Source organism: Leptosomus discolor, chromosome 3 (genome assembly GCF_034619465.1).
Source record: "Leptosomus discolor isolate bLepDis1 chromosome 3, bLepDis1.hap2, whole genome shotgun sequence".
NCBI lineage: Eukaryota > Metazoa > Chordata > Aves > Leptosomiformes > Leptosomidae > Leptosomus > Leptosomus discolor.
The window spans coordinates 8637609-8660240 of record NC_141393.1 but is presented as its reverse complement, the minus strand read 5'-3'; the positions used below and the strand labels follow the sequence as shown (position 1 = coordinate 8660240).

The window sequence follows — 22632 nt, the reverse complement described above, 5'->3', positions numbered from 1 at the left end:
GCTTTGGCCTTACTGCCTGGATCACGGACTTCCCCAAAGTTTCAGAAACGTGCACCAGAAATGGCTGTATAAAGCTTACGGTCCTCCCCTGGTCCTGCACTATCTTAGTCAGGGCTGTTGTCCCTGTAGCCATTCCTCCTTACAGCCTGCAGCACTGACACTGCTCACTTTCTGTTGCCCCATGAGAAGAAAAGAAATGAAACTGTGGAGAAGGGCAAACCCCCCAGCTAGCAGGACAACTGCTTTATCTTCAAATACCGTGAAGAGGCTGCAAGCAAGCATGCTACAGAACATCCTATTGGCACCCCAAAGAAGAGACAGAAAGGAGTGTCTCCTGGGGGGAGTCACAGTTTGGCTGTCCCAATGGAGTGGCACTGGAATGGGAACTGCCTTGGGAAAGTCTATCTGAATGCTGCTTGTAATTCAACGGATGGCCCCAGTTGAGGGAAGACACTGTTTGGAGAACAGAGCTGGAATTTGTTCACAAGTCTCCTGCCAAACCACTGCATGGTCCACGCACATGGTCATTATCTCACAGACGAACGACCTGCTTCTTTCTGCCACTTCCACACTCCTACAGTTTTTAACCACTCTTTTGGTTGTGTCAGTTCAAATACTTGCCCAAGCACTCTTCACACCAGATAAATACATGAAGATGCTTTTGCTTTTTTATAGGCTTTTTTGTCATGTCCAGAACACTAGTCCAATGAGGGCCACAAAAAGGCTGAGACGAAGAAGCAATCATCTGCAGGGGATGGGATAGGAAGCATTTGAGGAACTTCTCAGATGCGACCAGCTGCCACAGAACAACAGCGTTTAAGTTTCACGTAAAGCTGAGTCTCTAAAACCTACACAGAGGAGTCTGCCCCAAACACGAGTTACAATACTGTGAGCTGGCATGACCAGCTTCCCATGCTGCAACATCAATCACACCAATCAGGTGTGCATCCCAAAACAGCTACCAAATACAACACCCAACCATCAGGTGATTTAATCAGAGGACAACGTAACAGAAATAGGTAAGGACTCAAACCACGTTTGTGGGCCTGCAAGCACTTCAGACAATAATCTAGGCCATATCTACAATGGTCTGTCTTCATGAAGAGTGCTATTAAGATTTTCTTCCTTCCATGAAAGGGACATGGCAGTCCCCCCACATTCTTTCCCTTAGGACCCCCTCCTTCTATGTAACCTGGTGCTGACACGCACAGATGACAGCACTGGGGCCCTGCTGTCCACCAGATGATGTTTTCTCCTAACTTGCAACCTCCTTGGAGTAGGGTCCCATTTTTTTACTTCTGTGGCTGTACAGCACCTAACACAAGGGGTTCTTGCTCATATTTGGGGGTGCACAGTGGCACTGAGTGGTACTGGACTACAGAGTTCACTTTCTAGGTGTGAACTAGCTCTATCTCCTCATCAAGTTTTCCTTATTTATAGAGGCAAGGAAGCTTTCTCTCTCAAAGTATTTATTCTCTTCACACGTTTCACAAAACCAAGACTGCCACCATCTACCTGATTTTTGTTTAAATAAAGGACATGACTGAATTAGGTATTTTTTTCACCTCCCTTTGGTGAAGGGGGCCTTGCGGCAGGAGAAGAAAGTTCACAACTTATGAGTTTTGATTTAAAACACACACAGAAACTCAGAATTATGTAACACTACTTTGACTGATCCACCTCATCTGTTAATATTTGACTGACTACAAACACTTTTCTTGATTAAAGGATAAAGTAACAAAAAACGCCCCTTAAAAGACAGTAACTGAAAAGACTTTGCAGTTGAGTCAAGTCAGAAACCCTCCCTTTCTACAACAGGCAATTCAGTTGAAAATTCCTAGAAAAACCACATGCCTATTGCTGCTTCTGTGCCAGGCTCTTGGCCTGGGGGCAGACTCTGGACAAGGAGAATCATTTGGACCAGCACTTTATCTAGAGGGTCTGGAAGAAAAGGATAGGTATCTGCAGCACAGACAGCCAATTTCCTCACGCCTCCTTCAAGTACTTCGCTAGGAAAAAACAGGAGCAATTCCTGTAGAGCACACAATGGTTTTGCTGTACTGGCTGTAAATACAGCTGAAATAAACAAACTCAAGGAGGACAGCTGTACAGCCATAATAATTTTTCCATTTTGTGTAGTCTTCAGGTCAAGATTTGATGCCTTTGGAAGACAAGCTTCAGCCAAAAACCTTAGAGATGTGCTGGAAACGAAGCAATCCTTTCTCCTGTACGTGTCTATTAAAAGCTTATGGCTCTTCATGGGTATTCGCACATCACCACAAAGGTCCTCATCTCTGAAAATAGCTGCTGATGTAATACAGAAAACAAACAGAAATAAAAAAATGCCACCATTGTATCTACAAACTAAAAGTAACACAATATGCACTGCAAAGGAAGCTAGAAGTTTTAAGGTGAATGTTCAGAATTCCTCCAAAACACATTCATTGTACTCAAGCTAGCATCTTTATAGATTTCTAGTCACTCCACAATGGCAATAAACATATAGCTTGAAAGGATCTTCTACACTTCAGGGGCACTTTCTATGCCAGAAAAAGGAAACTGGCAGTAGGCTGCTGACTTAAGTACCACCAGCACCACATATACAGCATGCAGAGTGCGCTGGCTTCACGACTGCCAAAAGCACTAGACCTAAGGAAGCACACAAGACAGAGAGTGCAATACCCAAGTGGTACTGGCCCAAAAATTACCGGGTAAAAAAAATATACAAGCAGCCTTTCATCATGGATACTGAAATTCAAGACACATTAAGACACACTTTTCAGAAATGCTCTGTCAGTCAGATGTAGATGCATCGCACGCATCAACATCTAACACTGGGTCTAACAACTTGTCAGAGATTAGTTTAGACTATTTCAATTTCACACTTTCTGTTCAAACTCCCTGATTATAGAGAGGAGACATCAAATGAACCTACCTAACCAAACCCCATTTGCAGAGTACCACAACAAAGTGTTACCCTTTGCTAAACACCGCATTTTCCTAGGATTAGTGAACTTTGTTTAGTTTTCTTACCAGATGTATAATGTATAGTAAAATAAGCAAACTAAAGGACACAACACAGGGTCACCTATACTCAGGGCTTGCAGCTGATTGAAGGCTGAAAAGTGGAAGGAAGCCTTTTCCTTTAGGGTCTGACAAATCTTTCAAATAGCTGGCCACCTGTGAAGATTCAACTTAATGTTATCCAATACACGGATTAATTTCTTCCGCTTTAAAAAGCAGTAACCAATGCTTTAAAAAGGAGTGACCACAGAGACCACACCTATAGCACTGGTCCCCAACTCCTGCTCTTAAAGCATCCCGAGAGCACGGCATACACACACGAAAACTGTCGGACAGCCGTTTCACACCTGCCCGGGCACTGATCTGGGCGCAAAGATGCTGAGCGATCACAAGCCGCTCGGCAGGGCTGATGCTGGACGCTGCCACCGAGCACCAAGCAGACACACCGGCCGGTTTCTGGGGGCAAGGCAGCCCTGCTAGCACTTTAGCTTCTTCTGAAGATATTTAACACCACCTTCATTTAATAACTCCCACCGTTTCCCGCCAGGAAGAAGTGAACTTTGAATGCAACGCAGCGGAAGCGCTTTAAGGTGTCTTCAAACCTGCCTCGTCCCGGCAAAGCCAGACCTAGGGCCACCACAGCCCCACTCCCCCGACCAGCAGGGCCGGGCTCCCCGGGGCACCCCCCAGCCGAACCAGCTCCCTTCCCGACCGCGGCCACCCCGCAGGGTGCAGATCCCGGCGGTCCCCACAGACTTCACCCGGCCTGCGCAGCGCCGGGCGGGAAGGGAAGGGAAGGGAAGGGCGGGCGCCCCGGGGTACGTACGCGGAGACTATCTTGCCGCTGAGGATCTCGGCGGGAGCCATGGCGAGGGCGGGAAAGCAGCGGCCGAACGCGGCTGGGCTCCCGGAGCGTCTGCGGGACGGGCTGGCCCACCACTGCCCTACTCTGCACCCCACGTGGCCCCCAAATTTCGCCGACCGCCGGTCCCACCGCGCAAGCGCTGCCCCCGCCCCGGAGGAGGGAGGAGAGGGGCACCGAGGGGCGGCCATGGGCTCCCCCCCACGGTGGCGGCGGTGCTGTGTCTCCTCCCTTGCCCCTCCCGCCGCCGTGGGGCGTCGAGAGCTCACCCGGCGCTGGGGAGCGGGGCTGAGGGGTGCGGCGAAATGGCCGCCGGAACGGTTCAGGAGCGGGGCTGCCGGCCCCGGCCTTTCCCGGCGCCCTGCGCTGCGGAGAAGGGGCCTGGGCGGCGGGCGCTGGGAGGGGAGGGCGAAAGCTGCCTCCGGAGTTGGGGGCTGAGGGGTGCCGGGCGGTGGGTGCGCGGGGGCTGGCAGCGCTGGGCGCCGGGCGGTGGGCTCTGCACAGCTGTTGCCTGGCCGTGTCTGTAAGAAAATCGCAAATCGATAGAAGAATGAGCTCTGTTTCATGTCCTGCAGCAGTACCGGGTGTTCGAGAGGTCATGCTAAGAGTAATTGTTACTCTTGAGGATTTCAATGCATCTGTCCAATGTAAAGTCACCAGATGCGTGGCTCGCCAGTGTAGAAAGAGGGCAACACAGAAGAGGGCAGGATTGTGTCCTAAAGTTCATAGGACTTGTCAAGAGTGAGAAACAGGTTCCTATCGGTCAGCACGAAGGGATGTAATTGAAGTGGGTCACCAAGTTAGGACTGATGAAGGTTTAGATTCCTGTCAGGCAGCTGCTCAGATCCATGCAGTGCTCCATGTGTACTGTTAGGTACGCACCCAAGGCTTTGCTCTGCTCTGCAAGCCAGCGCAGACATTCTAGGAACTTGTTTAGAGAGTCAGCTTTCAGCAGTTTTCTCATACATACGGCAAATAAGTGATTAGGGTCCAGGCAGAGCTGGAGATGGGAAGAGCAGTTAAATGTCACTGAAGCAGATTTGCCCAGGCAAGATGACACCACGACCCAGAGGAGTTAGTGGTACTCATCAGTGTTCCTGCTAATATCTAGTATGTGGTAGAGAACGGGTCTGTGAATCAAGAAACCAGTGATAAAAAGGTCAGGGACAGGGAACTAGCAAATTGAGATCTATAATGGGGTTGGGCCTACAGTGTTAGGTTGCTGTTGGGGAGTGGTAGCACATTCCTGTGCCTGCAGTCTTACTGTTTTGGGACCCAGCCACATCTGCCGTGTGTGGTGGCAGTACAGCAAAGAATTGGGATAACCTCAGTGCAAATTAACGAGCTATGGAGAATAGGGGTTGGATGCTAAAACAGCAGTGGTCCTGCTGAGAATTTGAGACAAAAAGCCTGTTTTTTGCTTTACATAGAATGCATAGTTTTGCAAAAATAAAGTGTCTGTTCCAAAGAGTTTGCTGAGAAAGCATTCAGTCCTGCTACTCCATAATTTAATCAGTTTGCAAAGGGATTTTGGGAACTGTCAGATTTTGAGAAGGAACAAATACTGGCCTCCCAGCTTCCTCCTAGGACATGAAACTATGAGGATGGAAATATACAGGCCCTTCTGTTTCAGAAGGTCAGAAGCTTTATGGTTGCTTCTCCCGTATTCTAGGAGGGGAATATAAACCGTACGTAGTTCAAAACTTCTCTGAGGATAAGGCTCTTCTTCTTTGTGTTTTCTTTCATAGCCTAACAAGTGACATCTTTTCTGCTTTTTTCTTTCTTTTCTATTGAGGGGAGAGCTTATTATCTTGAGTGATTACCTTAAGTTAACAATGTGTTGTAATTGTAGGATTAAAGGTCAGAAATGTCTCTTTAAAAGTGACTTGGAAAAGACAGAAAACTTGGCATTTTAAGTCTTTTAAATGATAAATAGAAAAAAAGCTAGAAAGAACTTTTTTTTTTTCTTCTTTCATTGTGTATTCCCTGTATTTCCTGGAATGCTCCAACAGGCATTTGCAGTATTATACAATCAAAACTGAGATTACACAATTAACCGAGAGAAGGGATTTTTCTAGGCTGCTTAAAATTCTGTGCCTTATTTGTTTCTTCTGTGGCCTTTATCTGAGGCCAGAATGAACTCTTGTCGGGGAAAAAACCACTGTGTTTTAAAAACAAATAATTTAAAAGACGGACTCCTTCAGTTAAGGGCAGGATAGGCTCACAAGAACAACTTTTACCAAAAAAAAAAAAAAAAAAGGTTTTGACACTCAGGATGGTAGTGTAAAAATATCAGGCAGGAAAATAAAACAAAGAAAGGCACCTTTTAAAAAATATTCAGATGACCTTATTTGCAGAGTGAGCAGAAGAGGCTATTGCCATCAGGAGCTTTAGATTCCTATTCAGGGTTGCTAACTTGCATGATTTGCATGCATGTGTGAGCATTAATGTCGCTTGCTGCTTTTCTTAATGCCCCAGCTCCTGAAAAAAAGATGTCTTATGATGACAGATAAAACTTTGAAAATTACCTGAATTTATTGTGAAGTCTAAAAAATAGGACAGGAAATGAAAAGAATTCCAAACAACAACTTCTGTTATTTCGAGACAGATTCTCATTTTTGGGAAGGGATAGACTCATGGCTTTTAAATGCTTATGCCAGAAAATCAGACTAGCTAACCTCCTTTTATCACAGCAGGAACTTCTTTTGTGTTTCTAACTTGTCTCATGTGGCAGTCAAGTACTAAAGCTTAGATTGTTACTCAGAAGTTGTGTGTATCATGCCTTTCTGTAAGAATGTGTTCTCTAACATTTATTCTTAATTGTCATCCTGAGGTTGAAATACTGAAATGGGGTGGGAAAGGAATAGAAAAGGGATATGTGATGAGAAATAGCTGAACAGACCCTTCTGCTTAGTTCCTACCAGAGCCAAATCCAGCCCTGAAATGCAATAAAAAAGTTGAAGCTACTATTCATGCATAGGAAATCTCAGAGAAACACAGTGGCAAGGGAGACAAACGTTGTGAAAATGTTTACAAAGTTGACAGCGACAATCAATGTTTTATGCTTTTCAGTAAAATCCTTTTGACCATATTAATGCAGAAGAATGAGAAAAAAACCTAATGCCATAAGAACAGACCGCTCTGAGCATAGTGTGTTTTGTACTTATTTTGTGGTGGCTGTGAGGATGAAGAAGGATAAAACCAGTTACTTCAGGATAGGCTGAAGCCTCAGAGTAAGGGACCTCTTTGCTCCGAGTGTGGCCCCAGAGCAGTTGTTCAGACTCACTCACCTCCCTGCCAGGCATCCCTGGGTTTGATTTGGCAATCCTCACAGTTTGATTGTTTACCTTTGCATCCACCCCCTCTTACCCAACACGTCAAAAGTCATGGAGGTTGCTCTTTTAAAAAGCCATGTAGGCTGCAAAATACATGCCAGAAAGAATTTCAGCGTTACTGATGAGCTAAGAGCTGTGCCTCTGGTGGCCCAGGGACCGTGAAGCTGTGATTTGTTGTGAGAAACTGACCCTGAATCAGCAAACTAAGGAAGAACGTTAGGCTTTTCTTCACCCATTAAGTGAGACAGTTAGGATAGGGCATTGTCTCCCGTAAAGAAAGGGAAACCTTTCCTGCCCAGAGATGCCCCACTGGACAGAGCAGGATTGGTCAAATGAACGACGTTGCTCTAGAGCGTACCTTATCTACCATGAAGGAGAACATAACTTTGTAATGGGATAACAGTGACACATTTAAATACATGCTAATGGTCAACTCACCTGTTGATCAGAAGATGGCTGAACTTTGACGTAAGGCTTGAGATTGACCTCAGTGTACATGCTTTGTACTTTGAATAGCCCTTTTAGCTAAGATGTGTTAATGTAGTAGTAGACAGCATGAGCTAACATTTGTTCCATCACAGTGTTTCCTGAGTGTAGTTACTCCCTAACCTGTTTAGGTGTCTCATGCCCCATCCATTTTAGACATGTCATGGAAATAAAAGGTTGGTGATGCAGCCAGCTGTTGGACAGTCACTGCAAATATGGCTGTCCTGGGTTAAGCTGGTATTTGCTCACTGGCCTTCTCTGAAGGGTTCCTGGTCTGATGCCTAAACTAGCAGAACAGGGACTTGGAGTGTTCCTCATCCACTTGAGTGCAAAGGCAGACAGATCCATCAAATCACTTCCAAGGGCAGTTTTAAGTACAATGAACTGATTTTCTGTAAAGCAAGGGAAGGATACATTCATGGTAGGTTTTCCTGGCAGGGAGGTAAGGCTGGTTGTGTCCAACAGAGTGGCGTTAACGAACAGGCTTCTGAAGTGCTTGTCTGACTGCTGCCTCAAGCTTGCCATTCAGTGGCCTGCTGTGCAGGGGTTTTATATTGACCACAGTTTATCTGTTACTCTAAAGACAGCAACAACCAGCTCAGACTATTTCCTAACTTCCACTTGCGTTACTATGCCTGTGACACAAATTTGTACATACTTGAGTGCATTTTCCATTGGTTGCTTTTCTTGTTGCTCTTTTAGCTAACCTCCTTTAGCTACATCACCTTCCAGCACTTCTCATTGACCTCTTGGGCATCCTGCAGAAGAAAGATGTCTTGTAAACAGTTTAAAGAATTTTGTGTCACACTTGATTCCACTGAGAACAGTGCCAGAGTGCTTGATAAATATGGGCCCTAGGTTGTCCTGACTCTTTGAAGTGAAGAGAGAATTCAGAGCAAAGAAACCATTTCTTAAGTAGTCCTCTCTCTCACATAATACTTTCTGCAGCATACATTCCTAATACTTCTGCAGCATGTTGTGGCGCTCCTGCAATCAACAACAGCCTAATTCACTACCCCAGCTTGCTCGTGAGTAATATATTACCACATTTTTCAGATAAGGTAACTGAGAAAGAAGGATTAATTGATTGCCTAAAGCAAAATATAAACACAAGCAATGGAGCCGTGATTAACTAGCGTGTAATTTCCAACTCGTCCTTATTCTCTTTGGCTAATATTTTTTACTTAATGGCTTGTGGCTACATGAGACTTTCCCCCTTTTTTCCCAGCTGCTAAATTATGAAAAATATAGTTCCAATATTTTCTATAGAAATACTCATTATACCAGTTCCACCTTTCTAACTGCATAGGGAGTTGAACACGCTGACAGAGGCAGAGGTGGGCAGGGAGAAAGGTGAGTTTCAGGGCTGCAGGTAGGAGGATGTCCAGAAGACAGTCTTTCCATTGCAGCTTAATCCACACAGCCTCCCAGATAATTCTCCCAGCCCAAGCAAGGACATCCCTGGCAGAGCAAGATTACATAGCTAGTTCTATGCCATCTTGCAAGAACCTTCACAGGGTGCTCTCTCAACCAAGCAAATCCTGCTTTTGCAGTGTCCTGCAGAGGCAGGAGGAGGGTGAACAGTGACCCTGTGGAGTCTATGGTAGGGGAAGTACCAGGCTGGTATGAAACTAGCTTTCCTACAGACCATAATTCTGGCAAAGTGGGATATTTGGAGATAAAAACAGGTAAATGGAGTTTTGCACTTCGGACTTGGGTGGTACAGTCTTTATGTGTGTCTTAATACCCACTTTGAAACACTGAGCAGTGTTTGATGGTGTATGCACACAGTTCATAATATGCAGCAGGTTTAAGAAGTTGTACCTTCAAATGTGCTTCTACTTACAACATTCCTGATTCCGATACGTGTCCTTCTTTCTATGTAATTGTCTCTAGATCATAGGACTGTCTATACTGGATCAGACAAAATGTTGTCCCAGCTCAGGGTCATGGCTGTAATGGTGGCCAGCTGCGGATGTGTAAAGAAGACTATAGGAACAGGGCAAACAGATTATATTCCTGGTCCACAGCCATTTACAGCTGAAAGAATTTCTAAGACAAACAGGATAATGGAAGTGGGGGAGAAGTAGGGTAAAGTTGGGGACAAACAGACTAGTTTGAAGCCCCCTGCCTCCTGTTCTCCAAGGTTCATGAGAGACACAGATAATTTTCTTGTGATATATAATATATAGAATGTCTCAATTTTTCTCAACACACAAGATCTTTATGTTCTTCCCCTTTTGCATAACACCTCTTGGTCATGTCAGTCCATTGGTTAGTTTTAATGGAAACAGTATTGATAAGGTACCTTCTCATGCTGTAGTGAGTTTGATATGTGCATATTTTTCTCTGTCTCTGAAATATTCATATATTTGACCACTGTGCTTCATTATCTCCCTATTGGGGTTGTTCATAATTAGACTTTAATTTATTAGCATTAAAAATAAAAATCTGTATTTATCCCCCATTGCCTGTGTTTGATGACTGCTGTTTGTAATTAGAAAGGAAGACTAAATTGAAGGAGGAAGAGGCCTAACCTAGCTGCTCTGGAAAAGCAGACCTCTGTGCTGTTCATATGAGCACATGCATACACCTATATGAAACAAGATTTTCCTTTACTTAAAGGTCTACTGATCTAAGTATTTGGAGCTGAGTTTCTGTGGTGGGTTGACCCTGGCCAAAATGCCAGGTGCCCACCAAAGCCACTCTATCACTCCCCCTCCTTAACTGGACAGGAGAGAGGAGAGAAAAAAAAATAACAACAGGCTTGTGGGGTTGAGATAAGGACAGGGAGATCACTCAGCATTTACCGTCACGGGCAAAACAGACTCAACTGAAAGGAAATGTGATTTATTACCAATTAACTCAGAGAGGAATAATGAGAAATAGAACCAAATCTTAAAACACCTTCCCCCCACCCCTCCCTCCTTTCCCAGGCGTAACCTTGATCCCGATTTTCCTCCCTCCTCCCCCTCAGCAGCACAGGGGGAAAACAGGGAATGGGGGTTGGGGTCAGTTCATCACACTGTTGTTTTCTGCCGCTTCTTCCTCCTCAGGGGGAGAATTCCTCACACATTTCCCCTGCTCCAATGTGGGGTCCCCCTCACGGGAGAAAGTCCTCCATGACTTCTCCAACGTGAGTCTTCCCATGGGTTCAGTCCTTCATGAACTGCTCCAGCGTGGGTCTCCTCCATGGGGTGCAGTCCTTCAGGAACCGACTGCTCCAGTGTGAGCCCCCCTCATGGGGTCTCTGGCAGCAAACCTGCTCCAGCGTGGGCTTCTCTCTCTCCATGGGCCACAGGTCCTGCCAGGAGCCTGCTCCGGTGCAGCCTTCCCACGGGGTCACAGCTTCCTTCAGGGATCCACCTACTCCGGCGTGGGGGCCCTCCACGGGGTGTAGGCAGTCATCTGCTCCACCGCCCATGGGCTGCAGGGGGACAGCCTGCCTCACCATGGTCTTCACCACAGGCCGCAGGGGAATCGCTGCTCCGGCACCTGGAGCATCTTCTCCCCCTCCTTCTGCACTGAACTTGGTGTCTGCAGGATGTTTCTCTCACATATTCTCACTCCTCTCTCTCGCTGCAATTACTGCTGCGCAACAACTTTTTCACTCTCTTAAATACGTTATCACAGAGGCGAAAAACGCTGTCACTGATGGGCTCGGCCTTGGCCAGCGGCGGGTCCGTCTCAAAGCCGTCTGGCATTGGCTGCATCTGACATAGGGGAAACTTCTAGCAGATTCGTACAGAAGCCACCCCTGTAACCCCCCCGCTACCAAAATCTTTCCTTCTCCTTCTGAGGAGTTAGAAAGTGATGATGTGACTATTCAAGTTCTCATTCTCTGTCACTCTGAACACTATGAACATGAGTGAGCTCACTGCCAGCCTGTTCCACACTTATTTGTATGTGTGCCTATATACATGGGCATGTATTAAGCATTTATATGCCTTATATTACAAACCTTTGTATCCCAAAAGTTGGTCAGCTTCTAGTTTCAGTGATCACACTTCTGCCCTTTCCTTTTGCCTAAGAGCCGTGTGATTTATCTGGTATTTAAAACAAAAACTGCTCCATTTTTACATAGGGCAGAGCCTGGCAGAGGCACCAGATTCAGAGACACATTGCTAATGTTTGCCCTGAAGCTGTGGTGTCTATCCATTCTTGCATGCTCAGCTGCATCAGAGAAGAAAAGCAGTAAATTGACCTTGCAAGTCTTCAGAGCTCTAGTGTTTGTCCTGCACATCTCTGGGAGAAAGATTTCTCAAAAGAACAGCAAGGCTTGCTCATGTCTACCACTGTGAGCTCGCTCTGAGCTTTCCAATTCGTAAACCAGCTTGAGATCTGATTAGAAAGTCTGTGCCATGAAATGGTCTGTCCTTTGCTGCTGTCTCCGAGAGCTTTAAATAATCCAGCAGGGCAGTGTAATGTTTTGTCCTATGACCTGTGACAGCTATAGCTGGCAAAAAACGCATTAAGGGCTCTTTTGGTCCCCTCCAGCCATCGTTTTGAAGCTAAACATTTTGACATCTCTGGCCTGCACACCCTGATGCAGTTGCTGTGCTTGCACATGGAGTAGTTTTGCTCTGGAGCCCCAGTGCTTTGCAGAGCAAAGAATGATGAGCCTCTGATTAACCTGCTTTGGCGGGGGAGTTGGACTAGATGATCTCCCGAGGTCCCTTTCAACTCCTACCATTCTGTAATTCTGTGCTTAGAAACTGGGCCTAGGGAAGAGACAGTGACTGACACTTGCCCAGGTTGCAGGAGGATTCAGAGACTGTAGACTGGAACAGGAGTGTGGTGAGCTCAGCAGGGGCAAGTCTGCTTGGCCTGCGATTCCTTTTCGTGTCCTGGAAGCCTGGAGAAGAAAATTAATAATCCTTCCAAGAGGATCTGTGACAAGCTGTGATGTTATTGGGGTCTCTTGTGCCCACCATGCAGGACTGGCAGTCAGGTTCTGAAGGAGACTGAGTCCCCATCCTAGCGTACAAGATCAGCAAAGAAGATATTGTAGCAACGAGTCAACAAGACAGACAACAGATTTGACCCTAAGGCCTTTCCTGCAGTATAACGTTGACACTAGCGTAGGCATTGACCCTGTGGACATACGTGGTCAGATGTCAGTACAGGACAAGATAAGCAGTATGGTCTGAGCTGCTGCCACAGGAACACGTTTGGGGTCCAAGTCTTCCTTCTCTTTTCCTTTGGGGATTCAATAGCATTTCTGGAGCTTTGTGAAAGGATCTGGTGAATGGGGCAAATAATTTTTCCCCTTCACGGACAGTTTTTTATTCCAAGTCCCTCTTACTTTCTATCATTTTTACCAGTTACAGGATGATGGAGGTTTTGTGCTACAGGCAGTCTGTGTGGCTTTCAGAGGAATATTGAGAAGCTGCTGACTGTCCTGGGATCTGAAGAGGGGTGCCTTGACATTTTAAGCAGGAACATTTTTACACAGGACTCCGTGGCAATTTGGATTTTTTCTTTAAAAACATCTGATTTTGAGACAGCACACATGGTGTCCTTCACTCAGGAAGGTGTCCTTCACTCAGGAAGGTGTCCTTCACTCAGACAGGTGCCCTTCACTCAGGCACCGCAAGCATGAGTGCTCGTGACAGAGGAGCATTATGGCTTCACATGAGGGGTGGTTTCTAAAGCCTGAAGAGTTGTCTTGTACTCACTGATTGGGAAATAGAGTGACACATAGGCAAATAAATAAGCGAATTTCTTTTTCAAAGAGAAGAGTGTAACAGTTCTGTAGCGTTTATATTGATCAGTATTCAACTGTCTTCACCTTTTCCACAGAGAAGAGATTTTAGATATAGCCCGCTTACACACAGGCAGAGAGGAGGAGCAATGGTTTGCTTGGGTTCCCCACCTTGCTTTGTGCTTTTGGTCTGTTACGTGGTGTTGGTGATCAAAAGAGTCTGAACTCCATGTACCATGCATATATGTACCAATGGCAGCATGTATACACACAGACTTGCTCCTGGAAAATCTTGGGTATGAAGGAAATAGTTTATGGAAAATCAGGAAGTGTCAGTTCTTGGTATACTTTCAGGTGACACTGTGGCTTTTAAGGCAGGTGTAAAACAAAGTGCTTGATGACATATAAATATGAGCCTGTTACCAAATTTGCTTATTAACACTTTCTTATGAGAGGACATTTCCTGGTTGAAATATTCAGATTAAAGGCAAGTTTATGGCAGTTTAATTTGAAATGTGCTTACTAGGTAGTGCTTCTGTACAGTGGGGATGCACAAAGCATGCTGAGACTTAGGACTCTGAAGAAAATTTCTTTTTCTTTAGCTCAGCCTTTAGAAAAAATTAACATACCAGAGAGCTGCACTCAGCCTGCATCCACAGTGATGCTGAGTGCCCAGAAATGGCTTTGAATTCAAAGGATCAGGCCTTGAGGATGGAGAGAAAGAAAGAACCCTTTGCTGCTCCACCGATCTGTTGCCTGTGGCCCTGCCGTGGGGTGGTTTGTGCCCCGATTTCACCTTCCCAGGTGCGGCTGCTGTACTATTCCATCTCCTGCTTTCAGTGGAGGCACACAGCTCTGCAGGAAGAAGAGGAGTATCCCAGAATGTGTCGGATGGGACAGGAGTGGTCGTGTTTTTGTTGTTGTGTAGGAATACTTTTCTGGTTTGGGAAAGCACTTTTAAATGTTTTTGTAGCCAAAAGCCGCTCTCGAGCTGTTCTTCCTTGCTGGATCCAAGTGCTGTTGAAATCAGTAAGGTTATTTGTATGCCTGTTGGTCCAGGAAATTTGTGTGTCAGCCATGTCTGCATCCCTTTACCAGTGGATTTGTCTTTCGGTGTGACATTGTTCATCATCATTGACATTAAGAACGTTAATGAAAAGGATAAAAAATAATAATTGATTATCCTGTAAAGAGAAGCCACCATCCTCATCCAGGCCAAGGCCTTACATTTTATTGAAAAAGGATGCTGTCAGTGGCATTGTTAACATAAATATTTCAAATGGTTTTATATACGGAACTTCTTATTTGCACCGGTAACAGAGTTAATCCTTTTAAACTCAGAAGATGCAACTGTGCTGCTGCTGTATGTCAGGGCTGGATTATGGGGACTAGGGGAAAGCTGTTTCTGCGCACCTGGGAGCAGCCTCTCCTCTCCTGTGGCATTGGTGAGACAGCCGCACAGCCGCAGCTGAAGAACTATAAATTCAAACCAAAAATGGCTCTGTGCCAGAATTGAATTGACCAATCTGTCAATAATCTAAGGTGCTAGTAACAGGCAAGTGTCATGGCCACTACAGAGAGGAAGGGAGAAGAGGCGGGCTCTGAGGGCAGCCTCTCAGGGGGGTGGCTCTTGGTGTGGCTGCTGAAATGCAAACCACCATGTGGTATAACCTAGATTCTCTTGCTGCACATGGGGAAGCTGTAGGGTGGAACAGGGGTATGAATCCTGAGAGGTCACAAGTCTGTGTGGTCACAGGCATGAATCTGGGCACAGGGAGCTGCATGTATGTCTGCATTTCCCTCGGCTAGTATCTCAGCAGCTACAACTCCTTCCCCACCTTACTGCACCCTGTGAAGCATTTCACAAATACCTTTTAAATGTAACAACTGATGCTGGTAGCTCTTAGTGTAATGTTTATTATATCTTATGTAAGTGGGATTGTTACAATGGGAATAACATCCACGTTATTAGCTAAAATTGCTTACAAACACGAACATACACTTCCTTTAGTCTCTGTGATTTACCATTTTCAATTGCCTCAGCGCTGCCCAGTGAGCAGGAAAAGCAGTTGGGATATGGAGCTTGGCTTTTGTCCTGACTGTTTCCTGCCAGTACCCTTCTTACAGATTATGCAGGCTTAAACTTGCAAGATTTATGTCACGTTATCATAGAGGGCTGGAGCCTGGCCACTTTGTCTGCTTGCTATTGGCCATATGACTTCCCTTGAAGGCCCTGGGAAGTAGGGGATGGAGGAGTCTGGTGGGCGGCTGGTGTCCTGCCAAACTGCACTGCGGGGTGGATGTGGCAGAGCCTGTGCTGAGCATCTGGACGAGCTTAGGCTTTTCTTCTGTCTTGAATCTCACCATGACATAAACATGTGCTCCTGAGCTTGGACTCTTAACCAGGCATCTTGACTGCAAGAACAGGCCGACTTACTTAGACTGAGTCAACAGCGGTACACAGGTCCATACCAACGCTCCCAGCTCATGGTCTCTTGTGCTAATCACTGCAGACATAGTACGCAGGGAAAGGGTACCTTGTGTCACCTTGCCTGTTACTGTACTTGTGACAGCAAGATTTCCTGCAAAGAGACACCAACCTTCTATGTTTGTGCAATGCAATGCAGTCAAATATATGTATGCAGTCTCTAACCACTAGCATCTTCATGGGTAGATCAGTGTTCCCAATGAGCAGAGCTAGGGTTAGACCCAGGGGTTCGAGGCATTAGGATGGGAACCCCTCCTTCCTATCCATGTACATAATTGCTTGCACTTCTGTCTAGCCTATTTCAGCTCTCCACAGTTTGAGCTCCGGGCAATTGTGTAAAACTGGCATAACAAATACATTTACAATTTCTTTATAGTAATTTTCAGATTGGGAGAACAAAAAAGCTGGGGGAAAATGGCCACTCTTGGTATCCAAGCATTGTTGCATCTTTGAAGCCAAGGAAGTTGTGATGGGGGAAGAAAGAAGAAAATTCATACAAGGTAGGAGACATTTAGGGAAAGCACTTTCTGCAGTGACACTTTAAAATGGAAGCAAGGGGAAAAAAAAAAAAAAGTATTTTACCTCAGTTTTTGGTTGCATTATGCTTGTTCTTGCAAAAGGTGACACTAATGAGGAGGACATGCTCTTCCATTGACTCAGTGATGAGTGCACTCTGGGTTAATGGAAGATGTGAGGACAATTTGCCCTAATAACTGCCACCTTTGGTATTGGGTTTTCTGTAATCTAAAATTTAAAGTGTGCAAAGCCTTGTTAGCTGGAGTACTTTCCAGATTTTCATGGCAACAGATCTCTCAGCTACCTACTGCTTGCCCCTTCATTAATCAGTCAGAGTACTCCAGGGTGGAAGGACAAACATATGAACATGAACCAGTATCCTGTTTCTACTGTGCTCCCTATAGCTATGCAATTGGTAATATCTGAAGGAGAGTGCCTTCATGTGCGAAGAAATTAGAAAATGTGGGCATAATTCAAGTGTCCATGCCTCCTTGTTACTTTCTAAGGAAGACAAGGTGAACTCTGGAGCTCTTGGCGCTTCTTATGCAGAGTTGGGTTTTACACATTAGGGATTTGATTGCATTGGTGGTCCCTTCAGAAACAGTCTACTCCCAGAAGCATCGATAGAGAATGTCTGAGACATTTCTGTCATAATCTCTTTGTAATAGTGATTCCTGACCTTATTTTATTAGCCTTTGCTAATGCCTTCTTCTCAGCACTGGCCTCTGGGTCCAGTTGTTCTCTCTGCTGTTGTGCCAGTAGTTGAGGCTGGAAGGGACCTCTTGAGAACATCTTGGTCAAACCACTCCACTCAAGCAGGGTCAGCTAGATCAGTTTGCCCAGGACTATGTCCAGTTGGGTTTTGAAAATCTCCAAGGATGCAGAGTCCATAACCTCCCTGGGAAACCTATTCCAGTGTTTACCACCCTCACATCTCCCTTATTAGTGTTGCTTTTCCCCCTTGTCTCAGCTATTGCCTCCTTGAACCACTTCCTTATGCTGGACTGTGCACTCTGTGCTCTATACATCCACTTGCACATCTTCCTCCTGAGGCATTGTATGTAGGAAGCACCAGAACAGTTGGTAATACCACCACAGGACAATATTCCTAGAAAGCTTTTCTTCTTGGCACTGCTTGAGTGTATGCTTGGACTGGTCAAGAAACTATAACTTGTTTTATAAACCAAAACCTTTGCCTGTCAACTGAGAATAACTTCTGTGCTTTTTCAGCCACAGGCAATCTTCTCAAATTCTTAAATACTTAAATTCAGTAGGTACCCCGAATGCCAAAGGCAAAAGGGTACCCGAAGCTTGCAAGCCCTTAACCAAAGGGAGGCCTTCCTGAGTCAATCTTACAGGGGTGAATGAGCAGTTTATTAGTGCATGAGAAGGACAACATAACTTTCTGTCAGTTGCTTCTTGTTAAACTTCATACTTTTTCAGCACTGTATTTTAAAAAGTCCAGAGCATTCTTATGTTTTCTTTTGTGGGCTTTGTTACAGCAAGGTTGCTATCAGCAGGGAAGGAGGCTAAAATCAACCCAAACTAACTACTTTTTAATCTAGAATTTACTGAAGACTTTGTACACTCATGTTAAGTGCCGAGTGAGAGCTAACATTTATGATGGAAGAGGGATTTTCCTGAAGATACAGGCGTAAAACACTACTCACTACAGTGCTGAAGTCACAAAATTATATCCCATGCCCCAGAATTAGTAGGTACCAAATACTTCTTTACAGCAGGATTAAGAAGCGAACAAAGAGAATGTTGAGTGATATGAAGAGTACCCATACCGAAATCCACATTTGGGCAGACCCATTCAAACTGGGTCTGCCCCAGGCAACAGGCTAAAAAGTTCCTTGTTTAGTTTCGGGTGCCACAGTGCTATGGTACCCCACACAGGGTCCTGGTGTAGTGCTGTTCCTGTGATGGTGTTGCAGTGGTACACACTATGCGAAATCCCAGCCCACCGAAGTCAGTGGGAATCTTGACGTTTGTTTTATGACTATGTCAGTGACTTCTGTTATCACAGGTGATGCAATATCCATGGTACAATGATACAAACGTCACAATGTAGGTGCTTGACCCTGTGGCGAAAAAGCAAACAAACAGTAACAGTAGCAGCCAGCCAAGGCAAATAAAGAATTGGAGGAATGTAAGTTGCTCAGGATTTTTTTTTTTTTTGACTTTTGAAGTCAAATGAAGTCTATGAAGTGTTCTGGATACACACAGAATTTCTGTTCTCATTAATCAGTTCTGAAGAAGAATTAGTGAGCATTTCTTAAGTAGTGAGAAACATTTTGGCTGTAGCAGAAGTCCAATGTAAATGCTCCTCACACAGCAAGAGTGGAAATCAGTGCTTCCTTCCTCAGTGCCGTAGAAATGCGAATTTCATGAAGAGCTTTAATATTTCTCTTTGAGGTCTAGATTGGGTTATCTGTCAGCTATGTCCATAGGCATGCTGTTCCCTATGGGCTGAGCCCTCTGCAAGCCAAGGGGCCAGCCAAATCAATCACTTCAGGTGTGTTTTTAGACTTTCTGAATAGGGCCGTGGCTGTGCACCAGGTATGGCAAATACTGCATCGGCTAATGGTGGAGGTGAGCGCAAGATGAAAATCTGCACGGAGCAGAAGGGACATTTTACGCTGCATGTAATTAATGCCACAAACTCACTCTTTCGGTGCTTTTCCACAAAACCCCAACAGCTGTATTTAAATAATCCTGCAGGACTCTTGGTAGAAAGTGGTGCTGTCGCTTCCAGTTCTGAGGGAGAGATGGATATGAACTGAACCTTCTCCCCCACCCTCTCATGACAAGCAGCAGTGACAACACATGCTGAACCCATTCAGACAGTGGCAGTGTTCCCAGTGAAGCACAGGCTCCCCTGAGCTTCAGGAGCGGAGCTGACTGGGCCAGACAGCATTTTGCCCAAGGCCTGCCGTGCTCCCAATTTGAGTTGGAAGGAGCCAGTTACTTATAAAAAAAGCAATGCGAGTTCTCTTGTATCAGTCTCTTCCTGCAAACCATTGGCTTTTCAAGAAATTTTTTTGGCAGTGCAATGTCCTGCAAGTAGTTGTATAGTCAGAAGTCTCTCTTGGAGGAGTCCAGATATCCTGCAGCTTTGTTGGAGAGTCCTCTGTACCATTCAAACAAATGGGAAACATATTAGGCTGAATTCAACAACCTGTGAATTAAGCACAGACCCACCACTCAAGCCTGTTTTGTGAATATTTACAGTTTTCGTTTACCTGAACAAGAACTTTGTGGCTCTAACAGTGTATTCCGCCATTTGTCCTAGCACCGAAACCATTCCTGGAATGAATCTGGTAAAATGGAAAATGTTAAAAGACAAAGCAGTGTCCCGGTGCCTGGTGTGAGATCGGTAGACTGAGAACAGAGAGTAGAGCAGTTTTTCTTGCTAAAAGTGACCTGCCTTTGTTTTTTTTCTTCGGAACTCCTCGTGCAGTTGTAAAACTGGGATAGGTTATGCACATTTCCATCGGAGTATTTCGGTACTGCATTTATAGTCCAGCGTGTAGGAAATATGCTCCACTATACGCTGAGTGGAGTGACCGTACGGCTCTTGCGTGACGGAATGTGGAAGACCGGACCCAACATAGACCTCCAATAAATCGGGCAACCAAAGCTGTTATTCACACACGTGACGCTAAGGGGCGCTCTTGTAACAGAAGAGAAACACGCCCCGCAGGTGCCTGGGCGCTGCGCAGGGAAAGGTGGTGTGGGGCTGCGCGTAGCGTTAGGCCGCTCTTACGGGTTTATTTTGCAGAAGCTGCGTGTATTTGTCTCGTTTGGTGAAAAAGAGCTCTTTTTATGCAGGCAGCTACAGCTCATATAGGTAGCGAAGTAGTTGCACATGCCTGTGTGCTGCTGAGCTCCTGCTTGTCTCTCTGAAGACGAACGCTTCCTTTCTGTCTTTCTAGTCTTTTAGGTTTCAGCCACAGTTCTACTGGCTACAAATTGGTTCATTCCCTATGACCCTTTGGTTTGTGCCTAGTCTAAAAAACAGGGTACATACTTTATCTGAAGGCAAGATCCTCTGTTTTATGATGATCTCATACGCATTGCCCCCATTATTAATAACAAAGGAAACAAAATACAATCATTTTATTCATTCTTTTCTGTTTTCTTATGGGCAGGATAAAGGCAGAAGGAAAGATAAAACTAGCTTAAATTTTTTGGGGTTGCAAAATAATTGTCAAGGAGCAGCTAGGGCCGGTTGCTCCCTAAGGGAAGGTGAGCCAGGAGCCGAGGGTGACCCCAGCCTGGGCAGTGCCCTCACTGATGGATGGCCATGTCTTGTCTGAACATGGTGGGCAGAGCTGGGTGGTGGTAACAGGCTCCATCAACAGTCCCAGACCAGGCAAGTGATGAACCAGATCGAGGTTCCAAACAGGCAGTAAGGAGAAAATGGAGACAGAGCCATAGACAGGGCTGCTACATAGGTCCAGAGTCTGTCCGTGAGTCCGGGACAAAGATATGCTGAAGACAAGCTACAGTGTGCATTGATGGCATCCATCCGCCTATGGCACAGCTCTGAGGCCCATCCAGAAGGCAGGGCTTAAGATAGGGCTGGAGACAGGTTTAACATAGTCTGGGCAGGGACTGAAGTCCCTGATGGGTCTGGTCTGCTCAAGGCCATCAAGGGTCAGTGCACTGACAGCAGCCTCCCCTTCCCTCAGGGCAGCCAGGGGGACAGGGGCCTGCATTCACTGTAGAACACCCACCAATAGGGCATGGAATGGATAGTCAGCCCTGCAGGTGAAAACTTACTGCTTGTATGAAAACATACTGAGATATGTAAAATAAATATTGTTGTGCTACATTGTGGATTATAGATCCTTCAGAGACATGGTGAAGTAGGTGGAAAAAATATCGGGTGGAACTTCTGTAAATTTAGTTCTAGTCATGATAGTGAAAGCTCATTATTAATCATGGCTCACCTGGATTTTTGTCAAGGCATAACAAGGGGTTTTAAAGTACCACAACCTGCATTGCAGCCTTTCTGTGGCTGCAGCATGAATGGCAGGAATTGTTTACTCATTTGCACTTGCTTAATACTTTCATTTACTTTTAACCTAAACAGTACAATTCATGAGAAACTCAGTATGCTTTTTGAAAGAGGAGCACTTAGTTCTTTTACAGAAGGCAGTTTATTTTGATTTTACCCTTCTTCCAGCATCTGGAGAAGTTTGTCCGAGCGAGATATTAACTGGTTTACCTCTTGGTATGACAGGTCGTTTGTTGGTTGCTCACTTGTTATAAGTTTGCTTGATGGGCTGGCTCAAGCTTGAGAAAAAACCCCAAACAAACAACTTTCCTTGTTCTGCCTGCATTTTCTGTCCAAATCTGATAAACAGCCCAGTTTGAATTTTGGCTGCAAACCTACACAATTTCTGTTACCTTTTATATTATGTTACCCAAGTTAGCCCAGTTGTACTTCTGTCCTCTGACCATCCAGGTTGTTTAGGAAGATGCTGCTCAGTGTAAGGGTATCACCATCTTTTGTGTCACCAAAGATTTTTTCTGTAAAGACAAGTCTAGAGCCTGTAATCAATAAGATGTGGCGGTTTCTTGTTTAGTTAGTACTGTCTTCATCACAGCTAGGTCTCTGACATTCTCCTGCGGGTCTTACAGTCCTCACATTTTGTCAGGTGGACCTGTGTGATCCAACAGGCATTGTGGTAGCAGGTAGGGAGGTAATGGAGTCTCCATGAAAACCTGGTTAGTTCTTCTGGCAAATAAGAATTTTACCTTGGAATAAAGTTTCTTGTGTCCTCCCTGGTTTAGATGTCCTGCATTTCCGTAACACACCTTTTGTTTCTGACACTAAGCCCCGATTGCTTGCTCCTGTTTCGTGTATTGCAGCTGCCTACTTAGACAGTCAGATGTTTCATTTCACCTTATGATTTTGGCTCTTCTGCAATCTAGTCATGCTCTTGGTGGGTACATAACTACATTAAGATCAGATGGACAATTTCAGACCCCCAGTCTCCCAGATGAAATTTGTATATCATTGCTTATGTCAGAATTTCACTCGTTTTCTTTGTGGCTAGCTAGTTGACTCCTCTGTTAGATCGGCTTATTTTAAAAGAGCCCACAGAATAGCAGATTTGTTTTTTAAACTGAGAGCTTTTGTAAGCTGAGAGACCAGTATTGCTTTTTGGGCCAGAAAGATCATGGATCATCTGCAGCTGCT

The 22632-nt window shown here is 45.3% G+C and overlaps 1 protein-coding gene across 1 annotated transcript in view; it reads right to left on the bottom strand.

Annotated features, from left to right (window-relative positions):
• The window catches only part of MTHFD1 (methylenetetrahydrofolate dehydrogenase, cyclohydrolase and formyltetrahydrofolate synthetase 1), a 42037-nt gene extending 38146 nt beyond the window's left edge, over positions 1–3891 (bottom strand). The window contains exon 1 of the mRNA XM_086462167.1: positions 3851–3891. Within this exon, the coding sequence (XP_086318293.1) occupies positions 3851–3891 (41 nt within the window). The remainder of the gene's footprint in view (positions 1–3850) is intronic.
• Positions 3892–22632: the final 18741 nt, after the last annotated feature.